At 52.6% G+C, this 21,194-nt stretch overlaps 1 protein-coding gene across 4 annotated transcripts in view; it reads right to left on the bottom strand.

Annotated features, from left to right (window-relative positions):
• Positions 1 to 11,930: 11,930 nt before the first annotated feature.
• Positions 11,931 to 21,194, bottom strand: part of COL27A1 (collagen type XXVII alpha 1 chain) — a 130,298-nt gene continuing 121,034 nt past the window's right edge. For 3 of the 4 annotated variants that reach the window (XM_036022114.1, XM_028513371.2, XM_036022115.1), the window contains 5 exons: positions 19,632 to 19,697; positions 18,460 to 18,628; positions 17,364 to 17,473; positions 15,120 to 15,338; positions 11,931 to 12,980 (listed from right to left, as the gene is read on the bottom strand). In XM_036022114.1, coding sequence (XP_035878007.1) covers positions 12,834 to 12,980; positions 15,120 to 15,338; positions 17,364 to 17,473; positions 18,460 to 18,628; positions 19,632 to 19,697 — 711 coding nt within the window. In that variant the 3' untranslated portion in view covers positions 11,931 to 12,833. Of the gene's footprint in view, positions 12,981 to 15,119; positions 15,339 to 17,363; positions 17,474 to 18,459; positions 18,629 to 19,631; positions 19,698 to 21,194 lie in introns of those variants that run through there. The other variant, XR_004902319.1, reaches the window with a different exon arrangement.

Genomic DNA, 21,194 nt, shown 5'->3' with positions numbered 1-21,194 from the left:
TGCGGTGACCTTTATAATGAGCCGTGGGCCGGGCCCTGGGAACCCGCTGTGACACAATCAGGAACTGCCTGGCAATTGTTGTACACAGAACATTCTGTCATGGCTGTTCAAAGCCAAGGTGGATTCCCTGGCCAGGCTGGCTCCATTGGTTGGCCATCTTCCTGCAAAACTAAAGGTCACCGGCTGGATTCCCGGTCAGGGCACATGCCTGGGTTATGGGCCAGGTCCTCACTTAGGGCAAGTGGGAGAGGCAACCAATTCATCCTCCTCTCACACAGCAATGTTTCTCCCCCTCTCCCTCTCTTTTTCTGAGGGACCCAGTCATAAATCGAAAGCTGAAAGCAACCTTGAGCACTCCCAGGCTAGTGCAGTGTGGGGGGTCACTGGGGTTTGGGAGCAGTGTAGGGTGTGGGTAGGGCAAACATGGACTCAGCTCCAGTTGAGTGTGGTGACAAGGGTGAAAGAACAGAAGCCCAGAAGGGCCTTGACCCAGTCCTGGCGGCAGGGACATTTCCAAAACAGGGAGGCACTAGGGCAAGCCTGTTTTCAGTAAATGTATTTAACCTGCCTCGTCTCCCGACATGTAAAACAGGAATTATTCGTGTTGCCTTTACCCTCTGCTGTTTAAACAGGAAGCTTGCCTCTCTTTTCACCAGCACGCAGCCCACTCAACCCCCACCGTGGGTCAGCCTTGCACATGGTGGCACTCAGGCAGCACTGTGGGCCAAATCTCTGTCCTTCCAAATAATTCTTATAGGAAGTATTATGGTGTGCTTATAATTTTGTATTCTCATTCCTTTTACATATTTTGAAAAAAATTTTATTTCTCGGTGTAGTTGATAGTGTAATTTCAAAGCATGCGTAACCTTTCATTCACTTCCTAGATTATAATTTATGCAATCCTGTCCTCTCTTTTTTAAAAGGCCTGTTTTAAAAAAGATTTTATTTATTTATTTTTAGAGAAGGGAGGGAGAAAGAGAAAGAGAGAGAAACATCAATGTGGGGTTGCTGGGGGCCATGGCCTGCAACCCAGGCATGTGTCCTGACTGGGAATCAAACCTGCTATGCTTTGGTTCGCAGCCCGCGCTCAATCCACTGAGCTATGCCAGCCAGAGAGCAATCCTGTCCTCTCTTTGTCCCTAGAGCATTCTATTTTATTTTTTCCAGCTTCATTGAGATACATATGATATGCGTATCATATATAATTGTCCATAGCATTGTAGATTGTGATATTGTCCTCTGATGATAGGGGTTGGGGAGTGACCGGATTGCTTTCTAAAATCACCACACCGTTCCAGAGAAGGAGAAGCCTCTGCCACATGTCAGACTGCAGCGTTATTTAAAATAGGCGAGAACTGGAAGCCATTCAAATATGTCCGTCAGCAGGAAAACGGGAAAATGCATGTTAGTGCGTTCACAATACGACGCATTCCTTAGCAACTCAAAGAAATGAACTGCTGATACGTGTGACGATATGACTGAATCCCATAAACGTTACACTGAGCAAAACAAGCCAGGCTTGGTAAAGCACATGCTGTGTGTTCCGTAGGGGTTCCGAGCGAGCCTCCCCAAAATGTGCCATTCAGGAGATTACTTTGAGCTGACGGCAATCAAACCAAGGCCTAGAAGGAAGGAACTTTGACCTCCCTGTTACAGGGTGCAGCCAAGAGGGGGGCCCCAAAAAGGGATTTGGAATGGGGTCCAGAACTCAAGGTGTCTAGGAAATAGTAGAAAGACATATTAGATGTCCTCACCGCTTCCCCCACAGGTGTGAGTTGGGGGAAGGGACACATGGAGCAGGAACATTCAGAGCTGTTTTGTACAGCCACAGCTTTGCAGTTAACCTCTGGCGTGGTCATTTAACATATCTATAGCCTTGGCTGGTTGCTTAGATGTGTTAAATAGCTGTGGCCATGCTCTGGGCCAGGGGGATGAAAGGAGCTCCCCGGCCAAGATATAACTGGGGGCGGGGCAGGTCCCCCAGTGCCTGCCTGCGTGGGAGCTTGGAGAAGATTGGCTCCATGATATGGGGCCACCCCTGCCTAGACTCATGATGGCAGCCCAGTAAACTTGGAATAATACAGGAATGCTGGCAGGTATAACTGATTGTAGGAGGAGTCTGAAATGTGGGTGCAGAGGAAGATTGGTTCGGGGATTTAAACCCAGACATGGCAGCCACATGAGAGGAACCACGTGGTCTTTAGCAGAGTGGGGACTCCTGCACCCCTGTGAGAGGGAATCACCATGCGGCTTTAGCAGAGAACCACCACTTGGCTTTGGCAGAGTGGCAACGCCCTGCTCCCCACAGCTTTGCCTAGAAGAACCATGTGGTTTTGCCCGAGTGGGGACCCCTGCAGCTTTGATAGAAAAGGACCACGCAGCTTTGGGGTGCTCCCTTTGACCGAGTGGCCTGGGAAGCAGGAGAGACTTTGCCTGGAAGAAGGGTGAAAGAACTCTTGCCAGCAGGCCATGAGAAGGTGCCACACGGCTTTGGGTTAATTGGAGATCCTGCCTGGATGGCAGCAGAGCTGATGGTGCCAGAGGCCTGAAACACGGACGTTTGCTTCTTTTCCGGAGTTACGGTACCCCGAATTAGGGCAGGGGGAGAAGGAAGCACTGTGGGCATCTGTGGGTATCCAAAAGAACTTTGATTTTAATGAAGACATTAGGTCACTACTTTAAGTCGGTATAGCTTTAAATAAACATGTCCTTTCCTTTTCACAAATCTCTGGCATTGAGAAATGTCATTCCTATAAGGCAGCAGACATAACGAACCTAGTCGGGGGTCCTTTCGGTAATGGTATCTAGTCCTCACCCCCCATGGCCCCTGTGTGTGGGTGTGTTCTGTAACATCCCCACTAACTACCTAAAAGGACTTAAGAGAGAGGACCTGCTCCAGGAAGGGAGCTATCACCCTAGGCAGCTACATTTATCTAAGGTGAACTGGAGACCCAAGCCAAGATTGGGGTTTGGCCTTTTTTTTTTTTGTCCAGAGTAACTCAGCTCCAGCCTCACCTGGAGCCTCTTGAAGCAAAACCACGGAGACTATGATATAAGAAACAGAGATTTGGTCTCTACCTCCATTTCCTGGCAGGCTTCTTCTAACACTCTGGGATTCTTCACCTGGGTAAGTATCGTTTTGTATGCTAATGAATGACAGGTGTCTGGGGGCTCCTAGATAGCCTCAGGATGGGGGCTGGTTACCGGGGGAACCAACCACGTGATTAGAGGGTTGACCTTTCAGCCCCACCCCTGCCCTCCGGGGCTGAAGATCAACTGGATCTCTAACGAGTGGCCAATAATTTAGTAAATCACGCCTACATAAGGAAGTTTTCATAAAAATCCTAAACAGCAGGGATTGGAGCTTCGGGTTGGGGCACCTGTGGAGGTGCTGGGCAGGTGGCCGGCTCAGAGAAGGTGTGGGGAGCTGTGCCGCTAACACAGGTGTCGCTCGATGTGTCTCCTCCATCTGACGGTTCCTGGGTTAGATCCTTTATAATAAAGTGTTAATCTCGTAAGTAAACTATTTTTCCTGACTTCTGTGAGCTGTTCTTGCAAATTGCCAGACTCAAAGGCAGGTTCCATCAGAAGCACCGGTGACGACCCGGACTTGTGATTGGCCTCTGAGTGGAGACAGTCTTGCGGGACTGAGCCCTTACCCTGTGGGACCTGATGCCGATGCCAGTTAGAGTCAGCAAGGCTGGGACTGGTAGGGCACCCAGCTGACACCTGGACAGTCGATGCCCTTGGTGTGGTGGACACCCACACCACTGGTGCCAGAGTTCCGTGAGAAGAGAGAAATAAGGTTTTCCCTTTGAGAAAAGGGAGTGCCTCTCCTTGGGAGGACTGAGTTGTCCTCACCACCCTCGCTCTCAGACTGCCCCTCCGGGGTCTTAGGAGGATTAAATCAGTCCACATTTGTTAACCGCTTCTTCAGTGAAACAAATTTGCTTCTAAGGGTCCGCCTATTTATAATAATCATCACCATCAGTTTAATGACAAGCTGGGGTGGGGAGGAAAGAAAGACAGATTCCTGCATGCCATAACTACCTCAGGGATTGCAGGTTGCATCTCACTTCTAAAGACACCAGAACTCGAAATTATAACTATAGTAGGAGCAAGGAAGTAGGCTGTTTTCCCCTTTAGATAGTGAGGGAGCCGATGGCTCGGCAAGGTAAGGAGGCGTGGCGAAGAGGTGAGGTTTAGACACACAGGGAAATGCGCCCGTTGGAGAGGATTCATTTTCTGAGAAAGCCTCTTTATCTTTCCTTCTTCATCTGGCCAGAGCTGAGCTCTGAGTCCGAGGACTACTTTGTGGTCTCCCGCCTGAGCAGCCACAAAGAATACGCTGGCAGAGCACACGGTCCTAATTAGGAGCTTTGTGTTTGGTTAAGGAAATACCCAAAAAGGAGATTTGCCCAAGTTCAAATCCTGTTTTGTGGTGCTGGGCAACTTAGGTGACCTCTTAGGACTCCAGCTCCCTCATCCAAAGAGCCAGGGTCTGCCTCAGTGGGTTACTCATGGGCACGGGCATATCACGTGAACACAGCTCCTGGTACACAGTCAGTGTGCAAGAAATGGAGCCGCTCTTATCTTCAGTGGCGCTGTCATTGGGTTGAACTATTATGTTGCTATGGATTTTATAGGTCAAAAAGCAGTTGACTATTATTTTTTTCACACGGTTTACCATATGATTAGGAAACAATAGCCCTGTCTGTGTGGCAAGCAGGGAAGAGCATATCATCCCCATTTTGCTGGGGAGAAACGGAGGCTCAGAGAAAGGCAATGACCCGCCCAAGGCCATGTTCAGTCAAGAAGCTGGTGCTGGAATCCCCTGCCAGGCTCTGCCCCTGGTGCCTGCCCCTTCTTTTCTTTCCCAACGCCAGGGCACTGGTCACTGTGAGATGTGACTGTCCGTGGCTGGAACTTGATTCACTGTGGACAGAGCAAACACAGGCTGGCCCGCGCTTTCCCATGGAGTTGACCAGGCCTGGGAAGTCCACCTTGGCTGTTTCCTCACACTGGGTTGTGCAACAGGAGACTGGAAACTGCAGGCGCTGCCCACCGGGAAAAACTGCCTTCCGTCCCCAACAACCTCCTACCTGCCCCTGCTGGGAATGAGCTGGCATTAAGTGGCTAGGTCTCCGGGAGGCCCTCCTGGAATTCAGGCCAGCTGAGAGTGCCCGGTCACAGTTTTAACATAGCCCCTCCCCTCTTTCCTCTCGGACCCTTCTTCCTGACTCTCCCTTCTCCTCCCATTTCTTCAGAGCCACACAGATGCTGCTGATGGTTCTGAAGCTCTGGCAGTGGCTGAGACTTTTTTCCAGTCCTCCCAGCCCAGCCAGCTGCCTCCTGCACAGCTCCGCTCCAGAGCCCCCTTGCAGCCCAATGCAACCTGGCCAACCCAGACGCTGCCTTTCTACGCAAGCCTGGGGCTTGTCCTGTACCAGCCCAGGACCCCAGGCCTTCCTACACCCTGTAGAACCATTCGAACTACTTACTCTTCCCCACATATGCAGTGACGCCTTTACTACCACGCCTTGCCAGGTGTGTTCTGTCTCCCTGCAATGGAGTACTGAGATATTTAATTAAACTGCTTAACATAGGCCTTTTCTTTCCTTTGGACACAAGTTGCAACATCTTGTTCTTTCTGGGTCTTGAGTCTGCCCGCTCACTTAGTAAATCTTGAGACTTATAACCTTTGTGCTCAGATGTGCCAATTCCTTATAATAAATTTCTTCATACACATGCACACTATTGGTTCTGTTTTTCTGGGGACCTTGGTTAACACAGTGTCACCTCCTGACACTCCTCCCCCTGTTGAGATTGTGTCAGTTGTGCCCCCTTTGGCTGCTCTTGCTCTCTCACACCTGGCCTGCTCTCTCGAGCCCTTAATCACACAAGTTCCAACCCCTCTATCCGCCTACACCTGACTCACAGCCCCTCAGACTCAGGCCAGATCCGTCTCTGTTACTCCAGCCGACATTAGCGGGACTGAACCTTCCCTCTGCAAACCCAGAAGGGTGATTGGATCAAACAGCGAGGCAAACTCCCTGAGCTTGACAGACAACACGAAATGGGCCATTCTATTTTATTCCTGATTAATTGTCAGTCAAATAAATGAAAAGAGTATTCTTATCTCATTTCCAATTTTTTTCCACAAGGTTGGAAAAGCATTTTCCGGATTTAGGAAATAGGGCAAGGCAGCGGTGTTTGGGACGTGAGCAAGTGCTCAAACCTCCAAGGAGGCTTTCAAATGGCTGGCCCCACCTTCAGGGTTTGTGATTCTTCAGGTTTGAGAAGGTGCTGAGGATATGCATTTAGAACCAGCTCCCAGGTGCTGCTGGCTCTGCCGGTCTGAGAACCATGGGTCTAATAATGCTCCTAACAGCGCCATCGACAGTCTTGGGTTTGAATCGCAGCCTTGCCTTGAATTCCCCAGTCCATTTCAGGCACGTCCCTGGGTTGAGCTGTTCTCTCTGCACAATGCGAGGGAGTGCCTGAGGGGTGGGAGTCTCCAAGCCCTTCCAGACCACGAATCCTGGGCTGAGTCCTGGGCTCCGTGGACAGGACTCTGGGAGCCACAGAGAGCAGCCGCCGCCGGTGCTCAGTGCCTGGGGTAGGCACCAGAGTGGGGAGGCTGATGAGACCCAGCTGCACGTAACCCGTTGCCCTGGATACTTACAGATACTTTAACACATAAACTCCCAGCTATGAACTCTACTGCTCGTGATTCGTTCTTTCTCCTAGATAAGGGCAGAAGAGTTCCGATTCACCCAAGGTCCCTGAGAAGGAGAAACAAGCTGAGGAACAAAAGTCTGAAACAAGGGTCAGAAGCGATGGGGTCCAGGTCCAGCAGGTGTAAGTACGTCCCAAATATTAAAGGGGACGCATTTATGCTAAAAATGTACTCATTGTTTATCTGAAATTCAAATTGATCTGGGTGTCCTGTGTTTTTATTTGCTAAATCTGGCTACCTCTGTCTCAGATTCTCACTCACCTCTTCCAAGGTAGGTGTTATGGACTCTCAAAACCCTCACAGATAGGAATTGGCCCATATTGAAGCATTGTGCAAGATTGTCAAAACACGGAAATGACCCAATGTTTGTTGGTGGATGAATGGACGAACAAACTGTGGTCTCTCCACACAATGGCACGTTATCCAGTCATAAAAAGGCATGAAGAGCTCCTTCATGCTAACTGAAGGAAGTCGGTCTCAAAAGGTCCTGTATTGTATGATTCCATTTATATGAAATATTTCTGCAGGCAAAGCCAGAGGCAGATAGCAGGGTGGTGGTTTTCCGGGGGATTGGTCAAGAGGGAATGGGGCGTGACCGCTTCAGGGTTGTGGAGTTCCTTCTCGGTGTGATGAAACATTCTGGGGCTAAATAGTGGTAGTGATGGTCGCACAACACCGTGAGTGTACTAAATACCACTAGTGGTGAGTTTTGTGTTGCGTGTAATTTTACCACACCAAAACTAAATAAAGGGATTGCTCGTGTGGAACTCAATATACCCCCTCCCTGTATGTGACGGCATGGGTCCCCGATCTCTGGGCCCTGGACGTGCCGTGGTCTGCAGCCTGTTGGGAACCAGGTCACATAGCAGGAGGTGAGCGGCAGGTGAGCAAGCTGATGCTTCATCTGTATTTACAGCTGCTCCCCATAACTGCCTCTCAGATCAGCTGTGGCATGAGATTCTCACAGGAGTGGGGACCCTACTGTGAACTGTGTGCAGGCGAGGGATCTAGGCTGCGCGCTCCTTATGAGAATCCAATGCCTGATGATCTGAGGCGGAGCTAAGGCGGTGATGCCAGCGCTGGGGAGCGGCTGCAAATACAGATGATCGTTAGCTGAGAAGGTTGACTGCACAAAGACCATAATACATCCATTGCTTGAAGAATTCATATCAAAACCCCATCAGTGAGTGGCCAGTGACCATTAAGCTGCATCTGGTGGCAGGCTTTATAGTGGTGAGTGAGTTGATATACTTCACCTGTGCGGCTGCATCTGCTGGCAGGCTTTGTCAGAACCTGACACTTACTTGAGTCCATGTGTGGCCCCCCATTATTTTATTCACCACTTCTGTCTACGCCTCTTTCCCGCGCTGTGTACTTATCTCAGTCACAGTTCTGGTGAGCCCACATGCTAACCCTAGCCAAAATGAATAAAAACCAAATGTTCCTGGAGAACTTCTTTGAAAAGAGAAGACGTAATCACGAGATAGAAGACTCTATGTCTGCCAACATAAAGAAAGCTGCACTTAAAAGAAAACACCAAGAGTCCTCCTTAAATTACGGGCTCATTGCAACAGGTGGTTCACATTCTCCAACCCCACTTTGTATAATACGTGGCAACTGGCTATCCAACAAAGCCGTGAAACCTTCAAAGCTGCCTTGTCACGTGGAGACCAAGCACCCTGCATATAAAGACAAGCTTTTGGAGTTTTTCAAAAGAAAAAAGTGTGAACGTGAAGAAAAGCAGTTACTGAAGGCCACCACTTCATCAAATGTGTCTGCACCGAGAGCATCATTCTTAGTGGCTAGCCACTTTGCTAAAGCTAGGAAGCCCTGCCCTGGCTGGTGTGGCTCAGTGGTTGAGTGCCGGCCTCTGAATCAAAAGGTCACCAGTTTGATTCCCAGCCAGGGCACATGCTGGGTTGGGGGCCAGGTCCCCAGTGAGGGGCACGTGGGAGGCAACCACACATTAATGTTTTTCTCCCTGTCTTCCCCTCTCTAAAAAATAAATAAAATTCTAAAAAAACCCAAAAATAAAGCTAAGAAGCGCTTTACTACTGGTGAAGAGTTGCTCCTGCCTACTGCTAAGGACATTGGTCATGAACTTTCTGGAGAGGCTGCAGGTCAAAAGGTGGCAGGTGCTCCTCTTTCAGCTCGCTCCTTAACTAGACGAACTGATGAAAGAGACGGTACTGAAGTATAGTTGTTAGGATTGATGAGTCACCGTGATGCGCAATCCAGGGTGACGAGTCTGCCGAGGTGGATGACAAGGCATCAATGTTTGTTTTTGTGCGATGTATTTTTCAGGAGGATGTGCATGAGGATACATTATGTGCACTTTTTTTGTCAACCAATGCCACAGCTGCAGAACTATTCAAGTCTTTGAATGGTTACGTATCAGGAAAGCTGAATTGGTCATTTTGTGTCGGTATATGCACGAACAGAGAGTATACCAACACAAACTGGACGACTTTCTGGTTTCACTACTCGGGTCAAAGAGGTCACTTCTGCATTTGAGTCTACACACTGTGTCATACATACAGAAGTGCTGGCTAGCTGAAAAAGTCACCTGATCTTAACAATGTTTTGCAGGATGTGATTTAAATTATCAGCCACATTGAAGTGCATGCCCTTAGCTCACATCGGCTCCCGCAGCTGTGTGAGGAGATGGGCACAGAGCACACACGTCCTCTCTTACACACAGAAGGGGGACGGCTTTCTAAAGGGAGATCGCTGGCCAGAGTTTCTGAGCTACAAGAGCCGCTTGCAGCACATTTCAGGGACACAGAATGGGTCACAAAACCTGCTTATTTGTGTGACATATTCAACCTGGTTAACGAACACGATCTGTCACTTCACGGGAGAATGACAACTGTGTTCAGGTCGGAAGATAAAGTGGCTATTTTCAAAGCCAAACTGAATCATGGGGGAGGAGATGAGTGAACATTGGGATTTTTGAGATGTTTCAAACATTAGCAGAGATTTTGGAAGAGACTGAACCAGGACTTTCTTCTTCTCCCAGCTGGTGCGTGATCACCTGTTGCAGCTTTCTGAGGAGTCTGAGCATTACTTCCCAACCACAAAAGACCCCTGAACCGGGAAGGAATGGTGGATCTGAGACCCGTTTGTGAACAGTCCGGGTGAACCAACTGTCCATGCTGGAAGAGGATCCGCTGCGTGAGGTCGCAGATGGCAGTGGCCTTGAACTTGCATCTGAGACGACCACACATCTGCACATGTTCTGGGTCAGAACGGAACACCCCGAGATGGAACACCCCGAGATGGCCACCAACACACTGGAAAGCCTGCTTCCACTCCCAACTTCCCACGTTTGGGAAGCAGGGTTTTCTGCTGTGACAGCAACCAAAACGAGGTCGCGGAATAGGCTGGACACAAGGAACACACTTCGGGTGTCCGTGTCTCCCCCACTCCCAGATGGGACCGTCTAGTTGCAGGAAACTGATCCCAGGGCTCCCACTGGTTCTGCGTTATGGTGAGTTGTATCATTATTTCCTTATCTATTACAATGAAATAATAATAGAAATAAAGTGCACAATAAATGTAATGTGCTTGAATCATCCTGAAACCACACCCCTCACCTCCTGGTCCATGGAAGAACTGTCTTCCGCATAACTGGTCCCTGGAGCCAGAAAGGTTGGGGACTGTTGTGTTACAGGGTGAGTTGTGTCTCCCCAAAAGACATGTTGAGGTCCTAACCACATTACCTGTGAGTGGGCCTTACTTGGAATGGGGTCTCTGCAGGGGTAATCAAATTGAGAAAAGGTCGTTAGGGTGGGCCGTCCTCCGAAATGACGGCTGCCCTTGTAACAAGATGTGAATACAGAGACACACAGGGAGGCCAGCGCTGTCATGTGACCTGCAAGTCAAAGAACGCCTGGGGCCACCAGACGCTGGGCAGGTAAGGAAACTCCCCCCAGAGGTGTCAGAGGGATGGCGGCCCTGCCCACACCATAATTGCAAACGTCTAGCCTCTAGAACAGGGGGAGGATGCACTTCTGTTGTTTTAAGCTACCAGGTTTGGGGTGCTACTGGGGCAGCCCCAAGACAGCAAGACTCTCACTTTTCATGCCACTCAGCCTCACTGAGGTGCTGGATCTATCGCTCTCCCCCCACCCTGGGGGGAGAAGCAGAGGAGAGGCACCTTCTAAGCGCCTTTCCCCCACCTCCAGGTCCACCAGGAACCTCCCTCCGGGCTTTTCAGAGAAGCACACGGCCACAGGTAGGTCATTCCATTGCCTGTTTTAAATATTTATTTAAAATCCAGAAGGGAAAAGGAGAGACGGAACCCACCGGGGCTGTGATACACTGACACGTGGACAGAGACACAAACGAGGACGCAGGAAGCCCCGGGGACGAGATGGAGGCCAGGTGGGGGCAGGCGGCGCGGGGAAACCACGCCCTGCGCTCAGGCCCGAACTGCTACGGAAATGCCCTTCCCAAGGGGAGCACTGCGGCCGGGGCTGGGGCCGGGGGGCCAGGGGCACGGGGCGTGTTTGGTGGGGGGAAGGGGGGACCAGAGTGAGGTATTAAATAATGAAAATAAAATCCAATTCCCAAAGAGACACAACTTTAGGGAAAGAAAAGACAGACACTTTCACATAAAAGTTCCCCTTCTATAAAAATAATTCCTTAGTTAAAAATAACCTCCAAATCCAACATGGAAGCTGGCTGGCTGGCTGGCTGGCTGGCACAGGACAATTCAGGTGATGCTGAATGTCCCTGTCATGCTGAACTTCAAGGTTCCCATAATTATTCCTTCTCCTCAGCCCACATTTACACTTGGAGCTAATGACGCCATGTTTCTATAGAATTTAATGACAACAAAATAGCAAGGGTGAGGACTGTATCTGGAAAGGACCAGCTCCTGGAAGGTAAGGAGGGCCTTCGTGGGTGGTATGTTGCTTCATGAGATGGTTCCATATTTATACTCCACCTCCAGGGTCAGCCCTGACCCACTGCTGCTCTCCTGACTGGTTTCTTCAAGGTCAAGGCTTCTCCCAGGACTCCCCAGTCTAGACTGCACCCTCTCCAGGACAAGCCTAGCTCCCCTCCAGGACTGTGAAGGGCCCAGTCAAGATCCTTCGTGCTCAGGCCTCCCCCTGCCTGAAGAGGACACACATTTCAAAGTCCATAAGTTAAAAGATAAATCTTACTTACTACTGTTTCTGGCAGGCTTTTTTTTTTTTTTTGCTTTGCTTTTTTTTTTTTTCCTTTTCTTCCCTCTCCTTCCCGCTTCTTAGCAGATGACCTGATCAGCACAAGAGTGATGCTAGGAAAATGAAAAAATTCTCCAAACTTTGTCATTTGGAGGAGAGAGAGAACCGTGGGGGATAGCCCACATCAAAATGTTTCTTCAGAGTTCTGCGGCAAAAATGGTAGCACCTTCAGAATCTTAAATAGGGTTTTTGTTTCCTTAAAAAAAAATCACATACACTAAGAGACAATTGCGAGCACCAGCGATTTCACAGTGGGAGGTAGCGAACGTCGCGCCCCCAGCCGGAGGGTCCCCTCGCCCTGCCCTCGGCTGCCTCTGCTCCCTGCCCCAGCTGCTCTTTCTCACCCTCTCACCTCCTTCCCAGGTGAAAAAAAATAGTAACGCACCTTCTTTGTGTTTGTTTAAATAAAAAATATATATAGTTCTTTCTTTCCTTTTCTCCTTTTTTCATGTCTCCTCTCTAATATTGCACATCAAAGCTCCCTGGCAGGGACCGGCTGCCCCCTTCCCTCAGGCTGGCTGGAACGTGGGGCTCTTGCTTGGGCAGGAAGCTGGGGAGGGGAGGGGGTGGCCACGGAGTGGGGAGACAGGCCACGGGGCTCAGGCGGGAGACAGGCCCAGCTTGCTCGGGCCAGCTCTTGGGTTGGTCTTTGGAGCTGTGTGCTGGGGTCACCCCAGTCTCTGCTACCCCACCCCCTCCAGCCACTTCTACCAGGCAGGCAACATCTGAGGCCGGCCCTAGGATCCTCGGGCAGATGAGCTGCCTCTCCTGGACCCACCTGCCCCTCAGTACCCTCCTTTTGCCCCCTGCTTCTCCTCTTCCCTCTCCCTGGAGACCTAGAGGAGCCAGGAGGTCAGAGGTCAGAGGAAGCATGCAGGTCCAACTTCCAGGCGGTACTGCTTCCCTGATGAGGCAGGGGGGAGGTTGTCCACGCTGACAATGGGCAGCTGCTGGGGGTCCTGGGTCCGGAAGGTAAAGAGCGTCTGATGCCAGCGGCCATCCTGGACCTGAGAGGAGAAGGACAAGGGGACGCGTTTACCCCTCAGGGTCCTCGTCATGCATCATGTGCGTTTCCCCGGCATCTGCCCTCGCAGTGTCTATCCGGCACGTGGCCTTGAGGCAGGGTGGTAAGAAGCGAGGGAGACTCCTTGGCAAGTGGAATAAGAGAAACTGAGGCAAAATAACCAAACAAAACCAAACGATTTGAGCAATTTACAGCCAGCTGATGAATCACAAGAATTGATCTTCCCGCCCTGGTTGGCGTAGCTCAGTGTATTGAGCACGGGCTGTGAACCAAAGTGTCGTAGGTTCGATTCCCAGTCAGGGCACATGCCTGGGTTGCAGGCCATGATCCCCAGCAACCGCACATTGATGTTTCTCTCTCTCTCTCTCTCCCTCCCTTCCCTCTCTAAAAAATAAATAAAATCTTAAAAAAAAAATGATCTTCCCTAACCAAGGACACTTAGGAGCAAATGGTCTACACATCAGAGCGTCTGGGGGCAGACAGGCCTTGGTCCCAGTCCCTCTTTAGTGAAGTTCTTTAAATATACCTCTTTGGTTACCTTTGTTCCTACCATGGGATCTCACTCATACGGGGACTCTAATAAACAAAGTAAACTGACAAACAAAATGAGGCCAGAGGCATGGAAACGTGGAACAGACCGTCACTCTCAGAGGGGAGGGGTGGGGGGGAGCGGAAGAGATTAGCCGAAGGGCACACATGCACGTGTGCACAGCCCACGGACCCAGACAACAGTGTGGTGGAGGCGGCTGGGGGCGCTGGGGGCTTAGTGGAGGGGGGAAGGGGAAGAAAATGGGGGACGTCTGTAACAGTATCAACAGTAACATTTAAAAAAAATAAAACTAACCAGAAAATAGCCCTGACCCCTCTATACTCACATTTTGATGAATCAACACATCATATCTAAGGACACACCTGTTCAGGTGTGCTGATGAATACTCTATTAAGGCCCGCCCCCTGAGACCTCCTCTGATAAAGATAAACAGCCTCCAGACAAAGTCTCGCTGGGGCACGCCCACACCTTGTACGTTAGCTCTCTTTCTCCTAAATTCTACGGGACACCACGAACCTCGCAACCAGGGGAGCAGCGGGCGGCAGCAGCCACCATGCCCATCCTGGGCTTACAGCCTGCACCTGTCTCCCCGCTTTTCTCTCACTTTCCGGTGAGCTAACAGCAGCCCCACCTCGGCTTACTTCTGTCACGGAGACTTTTATTTCTCCATGAGCCAAGGCAGCCCTGCTGAGGCGCTCTCCTGTTGCTTCTTCGGCCCTAAGCCCTCCCTTGGTTTCACTGTCCCCAGCTGTGACAAACGTCCTCTCAAAATCACCTGGACGCACACTGAGAAATCTTTCCTGCACGGAGTCGAGAACCCACACACTACACGTTAGCCAGAGGCACACCCGCTCCAGGCCCGTCCCCATCTGGACGCAGTATTTCACCACGGCCATGACCTGGGCCTGTCTGTTTGGATGGCTCCTACTATGTTTGTTCTGATGCGTAACGCTGTAATGACCACCACTGTGCCCCGCTTCTGTGCACACCCTTAGTTTTACAGGACAGATTCTGGAAGTAGATTTGCTGGATCGAAGCATAGGTGCCTTTACGAGGCTGCGGAAACAGTTTTCAAAACAGCTCGGGGTGAGCGTGTCGGTTTCCCCACATCCTCACTAACACTGTGTATTACCAGTTTTGTTTGATATTGTGATATGGTTTTGTGTGTGTGTGTTTTTTTTTCTTTCTGTCTCTCTCTTCCCCAACAACCTACCCTGTTTTAGGCATTTGAAAATAACCAAAAATGGTAAGAGGAGAAATGAGCCTGGCCAGGCTGGGGGCAGAAAGTAGAAGGGCATCCTCCCATAGGCGGCCTTGCAAATAAGGGCCGTACCTCCAGCCTGTAAACTTGTTACCAGCCCAGCTCTTCCCTCAGGAGTTTCCCAAAGAGGAAAGTGAATAAAAGCAATTTCATAAAACTGTTATAATCCATATTACACACATGTAAACATTATATGTACCATACTAATATATTATAGCAAAAAATTGTGACAGGCAATTTGATAATAAAAATTTGGTTTTCCACTTGTGTGTGTGTGTGGGGGGGCGTCTGGGAAGGGCCCCAAAAGTTACCTTGCAGCCATCCATGGACACTTCCGGCCTGAACTGGCCCCCAGCTTCAAAGATCTGCCCGTTCCATGCCCGGAAGCGGACAGCCTGCTTGGCGGGGGTCTGCCCGGCGCCCTCCTGCCACACGGCCACGTTAAGGCAGTGGATGGTGATATGCTGCGTCACCTCAGAACTCAGCAGGTGCAGAAAGTTCATCTGTACCCGGCTGACGGCAAACTCAACCTGTGAAGGAGACACGCAGTGGGGCCACGGCTGGGGTGGCTGCCCACCGCTCTCGGGGGTGCGGGGGTAGGTTCCTTCCTGGGAGCCCTCCCCAGCCATGCTTCCACACAGGGAAACCGGGGTCTGTATGAGCTGGTCCACAGCCATGGAGCAACACAGAAGGGAAAGAACCGAGGCCTGCCCGCCTCCAGGGTCAGAGCTGCAAGGGTCCCGAAGCGATCTTATCCACACACCACCGCCCTTGTAGGGGGCTGGGGTCAGTGGGGCTGAGCTGGGACCCCGAGGCCCAGGGAGGAACAGGACCTTGCCCAAGACTGAGAGGAAATGGGAAGGGCCCTCCTGTCCTTTCTAAGTCCCCAGAGCCCTGAGGGGTGGGTTGGGGTGGAAAGGCCAGACCTGACAACATACAACAGGACCAGGTTTGTGACTTCAGTGGCTCTAGTGTGAGCCCTGCAGTTGGGGTTTCTCTAGTTCTGTGACCCGAGGACCTGGCTTCTGCTTTGATCCGACCCGCTTCAAAGGCGGCATCTCCGATGGACACAGTGCCAGCCTCGGGACTAGATAAAGAGCCACGGGACCTCCTCCCCTCACTGCGGCTCCTTTGTTTTAAAGATCTTGGCTGCTTTCAGTGACTGACCATTTGAGTCACTTGCCCTTCCTCTTCCTGTGCTTTAAATTCCTGCCATTATGTTTTAAATTCACCAATGGCATGAGCCCACAAACCCCAGGCTCCTGGGACCTTCCGGTGCAGCCCCCGGTGTGTGCTATGCACCGTTTTTCCCCACGCGCCATGTGCTCCCGTGTATAATGCGCACCCTAATTTTGGTGACCATTATACGTGGGATTATTCTATCCACTATTATACGCATGGTGCACAATCATTATACCCATGCGTAATGTGCATCCTTATTTTTCCCTCAAAAATTTGGGCAAAAAGTACACATTGTACATGGCAAAGTAATTTCCAGTCCTGTAAGTAAGGAATATTTGTTTTTCCTAAAGTTTCCCGGTAAGTTATTGCCCAAGGGCATCTTGCAATCACAATAAAAACCACGTGGGCTGGCCCAACCCCAACATTGGTTATTGACAGATTGAGACCGGCACAAAACAGTGGTTCGTTGTCCCCCATGGGGGCGGTGACTCAGAGGGACACTCACACTGCCCACCCAGGTGCCAGCTCTGGCCTCACCCCTCTGCCAGGTGGGTTTGCACGTGGCCGTCAACCCTCAGGCTCAGAGGGGGAAGGGCCTGCTAGACCGTGAGCTCTGGCTGCGGAAGCAGTGGCAAGGCCACCGTGCTTTGTGTTGAATCCCAGCACCTGGCACGTGGTAAGGACTTAAACTGTTGACCAGCTGCTTTGCTCAGAGATTCTCAAACTCTGGGTCTGAAATGGTCAGCACAAGGCACCTCCCAGAGCCTCCCCAGCAAGGCTGTTGGACGGGATGCAAGGTGCACGGGACCCCTGCCTCCCCTGCAGCCAGGCTGCTCTTCTCACCGTGGCGGGAAGCGTCCCACGTGCAGGAGCTGCTGTAAGTGCAGACCCACGGTGCCCTGCGGGGCGCTCTGGGCAGGAGATTGGTCACATCTCACTGCCACTGCCTGCCTTGGCTTCTGGTGGAGGTGCCCTGAGCCACCTAAAATTCTCAGCCCAGAGATGGGCACCTGGTAAGCGGGCAGTGAACACTCACTCACTGTTTGCACACACCATTCTGGCGGTGTGACCCAGGGGAGCGGCACACTCACTTATTTGGTGCTGAGGGCTCACGGCTCTCCAAGCCAGGCCAGCTTGCCCAACTACACTGTTTCAGGGATTAGGCAGAAAGTCCTATCTGAAGAAACTTCAGCATCATACAAGTCAATGAGGTTTGGGCTTAGAACAATTCATCCCCATTTTACAGATGAAGACACTAAAGTTCAGAAATAGGAGATGACTTCCCCAAGGCCATGCACGGGCTGTGGCCCAGGGCAGGGTGGGGGTAGAGAGGGCCAGCCAGTGGGGGGGGGGGGCAGGGAGCAGCTGGGTACCTTGGAGGCTGTGATGGGCTTGAGACATGTCTGCCCACCATGCGTGAAGTTGCAGGAGACTTCGATGGTGTCGGACGAGCAGCCCAGGTTCGGGTCTACCCAGTAGGTCCCTGCAGGGAGCAATGGGGTGCTGGTGTATGCAGGTGGGAAGAAGCCCATCGCCTGGTTCTGCAGGTAGGCCCCACATCTTGTGATCCCTGAACCCCAGTTGGATACGAAGTCAGGGTGTGGGGGGCGGGAGCAGAAAGGGGTTCTGTAGGCCACAGATCTCTGAGCAGAGCTCACCTCTGACAGAGCCCCGAGAGCATCACGCAGCCAGGCACTTGACAGGTGGCTATCAGGAAATGTCGGCTTTACACAGGGGACAACTGAGGTGGAGAGGCTGAGCCACTTGCCCAAGGGATGTAGGAATGATTGAGGGGAATGGTTTCTCCCCTTAGGCTAGTGATCCTCCTAGGGCTGGCCAGAGGGGCGGGGTCAGGGCTGCCACCCCTCTGCAGGCATCTCGTTTCCCCACTGGGCGTCTGAGGGAGCAAAGGTACTGCAGCTGAAAGAGGACAGCTGGCCTCTGGACCAGCTTCGAGTGCAGCGAGGGGAAGACTGGCTACGGCAGGGCAGTGCCTGGCCCGGCTCACAGGACTGACATTCAAACTCAGCTCTGTCTGCCGCCAAAGCCCTGGCCCTTCCACAGACCACGTCAGCTCACACAGAGAGAAAAGAGTTGGATGAGGTGCGGAGGGCCCCCAATTCCCACCCTCTCCTGGCCCGTGGGGGCTTTTTCTGCCGCAGCTCTGGTCTCATTGCACTGAAACGGCTGCCCCCAGCCTGACAGTCTGTGGGGTCTGGAAGGGCAGAACCACTCCTCGGGGCTTCCCACTATACCCTGCCCCCAGGGAGCACAGGGCACATCGGGGCTCAGTGACTGTTGGTTGAGCGAATAAATGACTGATCATGTGCCTGTCTCTCTGAGAACAGAAACTTGGCCTGGGTGGGTCAAAGCTCCATCTCCCCCCACTCCTCCTGGAACCCCTCTGTCCCTGTCCCACGCCACCCCCGGGGCAGGACCTCCTCTCTCCAGACTCCCAGGCCCTCGTACCGTCTGCCATCTTCTGCTCACAGTCCATGAGGTCCCGGCAGACCCGGGCGGGGTTCTCTTTGGTGCCCAGGGGAGTCTTGATGCTCTGGATGAGGTTGCTGAGGTAGTGTAAGGTTTTAAATATCTCCCCTCCCTGGTCCAGCACCAGCCGGTCCGGGTGGCTGTAAACCTGTTGTGAGGAGAGAGTGTGGCCATGGGCTTCTCGAGGTCCTGGCTCAGCCCAGGGTCTGAGCCTTCACAGCCCCAAGTTGTCGATACTTGGGGGACATCTCTGAGCCCCCAGGAGCATGGCTGGGGCAGGGGTCGGGTCTGCTCTGCTTGGATAAAGAAACCGGGGTCCAGGGATGGACAGGGGGATGCTGCCGCCACTGGGGCTTAGAGGCCTGAGGGGAGGGGAGGGCAGCCCGGCACCAGGCGCAGGCTGGGCAGATGCCCGTGAGCAAGGCAGGCATGTGCGCAGAGCCCTGGGGAATGAAGGGGTTGCTGGAGGTCTTCCCACAGACCCCCTACCCCCGTGGGGGGAAGATAATGGGCTCGCCGTACTGCCCTGCCCTCTGGACTGTGAGCCCTGAGAAAGCAGGCTGGACAGCAGCGTTCCGGGCATCCAGCTCAGGGAACATACGGAAATGCGTGTCGGAGGTCTGAGCTGGGTGGGGTGGGGTGGGGTGGGGTGGGGTGGGGTTCCCCATCTTGGGAAGGAGGCAAGGCAGCAAAGGGCACTCTTGGCAGGTGTTCAAGTTTGACTAGAGGGCAACGGCAGCCTTCTCAGCCTGGAGTCTTGGAGCTGAGGTGACCACAGGCCAGGGCCCTGGCGGATGACCGGGAGCTTCCTGCGCCTGGCGACCGTGGGACTGACCCGTGGGGAGCTGCTGTGGGCTCTGGGCCCGCTGAGCATCTCATCCTGACTCAGGCCAGCAAGAACTCGGACACCCTGAGAGGGCTTTTCAGGAACGCAAAGAGGGCTCCGGGGCTGGTCCTGGGACTGTGGACGTGCCTCCACCTGCTCTGAGCCTCAACGGCAGCCCTCCCCCATCTGTGGTTGTGAGATGCCATCCAGGGGTTTGAAACGCTCTCGGTGCAGGCCACATGCATGGGGGCCTTGGCCACACGCGGGCCATTATTTCTGTGTCTCCCCAGGAAGGGTTCCCAGCGGGCAGGGGTCCTGGCCGTACCTCTGCTCTCAGTGCTCCACTAGTGTCCATCCACGTCTGGAAAGCTGCCCCAAGGTCATCTTGTTGCTGTGCAGGGAGAAGAAGACAGGGTGTGCATCCTGGCCCCCCCGGCCCCCCAGGCAGGAGCCCCAGGGCCTGAGCAGGCGCTCTCTGGCCCCACCTTCCCCCGCAGGGTCCTGGCCAAGTCACACATCCTCTGCAAACAGAGCCAGAGCCTCCACTCCCTTCCTGCAGGCACTTCAACAGTTCTCCATCGCCCTTAGGATTAAGTTCAAACTCTTCAGCGTGGTTACAAGACCTGGCTTGAGGGCTGTGGTCCCTGGCCCTCCTCTCTCCTCTCTCCCACATCTAGTCTGTGCATAACATGCTACCACACTTCTAAGTTCCTAAACACCATGATCTGTCTAGCCGCAGGGCCTTTGCACACGTTCCTCGGAATGCCCGGAACTCTTCCTCCCTCCCCAGAGCTCCATCTGGCGGGCTAACTGCTACGCCAGTGGTTCTCAGCCAGGGCTGATGTTGCCCCCCTAGTGGACATCTGGCAATGCCTGGAGACAGTTATCGCTGTCAAACCGGGAGGCGGGGGTGTTACTGGCATCGAGTGGGTAGAAACCAGGGATGCAGCTAAATGTCCTACAGTGCACAGGACAGTCACTCCCAGCAAACAATCATCTAGTCCCTATTGTCAGCAGTGCTGGTTGACACATGTCCTACAGATGGCAGTCGCAGTGGGAACTCCCCTAGTGCTCCGCGCCCAGGCCGGCTACAGTGCCCTCTCTGTATTCCCATCCCTCGTGCCTCCTTCAGCTTATGCTGTGACCGTCTAACGTACTTGGGGCTCCAACCCTCACACCAGGCTCGCCAGAAGCTGCAGTCTTGCTGTGAAAACAGCAAGGGACAGAATCTGACAGCGAGCGAAGCCCAGGATTGGGGTCCGGAGCTGGGACTCTGGAGGTAGTGCTTCTCAAGTTCAAATCCCAGCTCTGCTCCTTATTTGCCGCATAATCTAGGGCATGTTGCTTCACCTCTCTGCCCCAGTTCTCTCCTGTTGGGACTAACAAGGAACTGGTGAGAGGAATAAATGAGTGAATACACGGAAAGCACCCCTGATGGTGTCTGGCCTGGAACAAGCACTCAGCCAGTTGGGTTAGTAGAAAAAATTCGAAATCCTCTACTTTTCCATTTTTTAGAGGGACAGGGTTTTCCCTGGACCTCATCACTCTCCTTCGCTGGCTTCCTCATTGATGAGAAAGATTTGGGGAAGGATCCAGGGAGAAGCCCAGCTGCCATTCCACTGTTGTGGGTGCTGTAGGGGGGCCAGTGAGAAGCCGAGATGAGAAGGACCAGAGATTCTAAGTGGCCTGTGACCCGAGGGTTCCCACTCTTTCCTCTTGGCCCCTTCCTGGGCCATCGTCAGGGCCTGATTCTAACAGTCAATCAGCGCAGCAGCAACCCGGGGATGGGAGTGTCAGAGGGCTTGGGAGGGGGCCGCGCCTCCAGACGGGCCGCAGTCCCTAGCAGGGAAGGACACAGGGCCCCGGTCTGCTCCCTCTCTGGACTCAG

Source organism: Phyllostomus discolor, chromosome 3 (genome assembly GCF_004126475.2).
Source record: "Phyllostomus discolor isolate MPI-MPIP mPhyDis1 chromosome 3, mPhyDis1.pri.v3, whole genome shotgun sequence".
Taxonomy (NCBI): domain Eukaryota; kingdom Metazoa; phylum Chordata; class Mammalia; order Chiroptera; family Phyllostomidae; genus Phyllostomus; species Phyllostomus discolor.
This window is presented reverse-complemented; position numbering and strand designations above follow the sequence as displayed.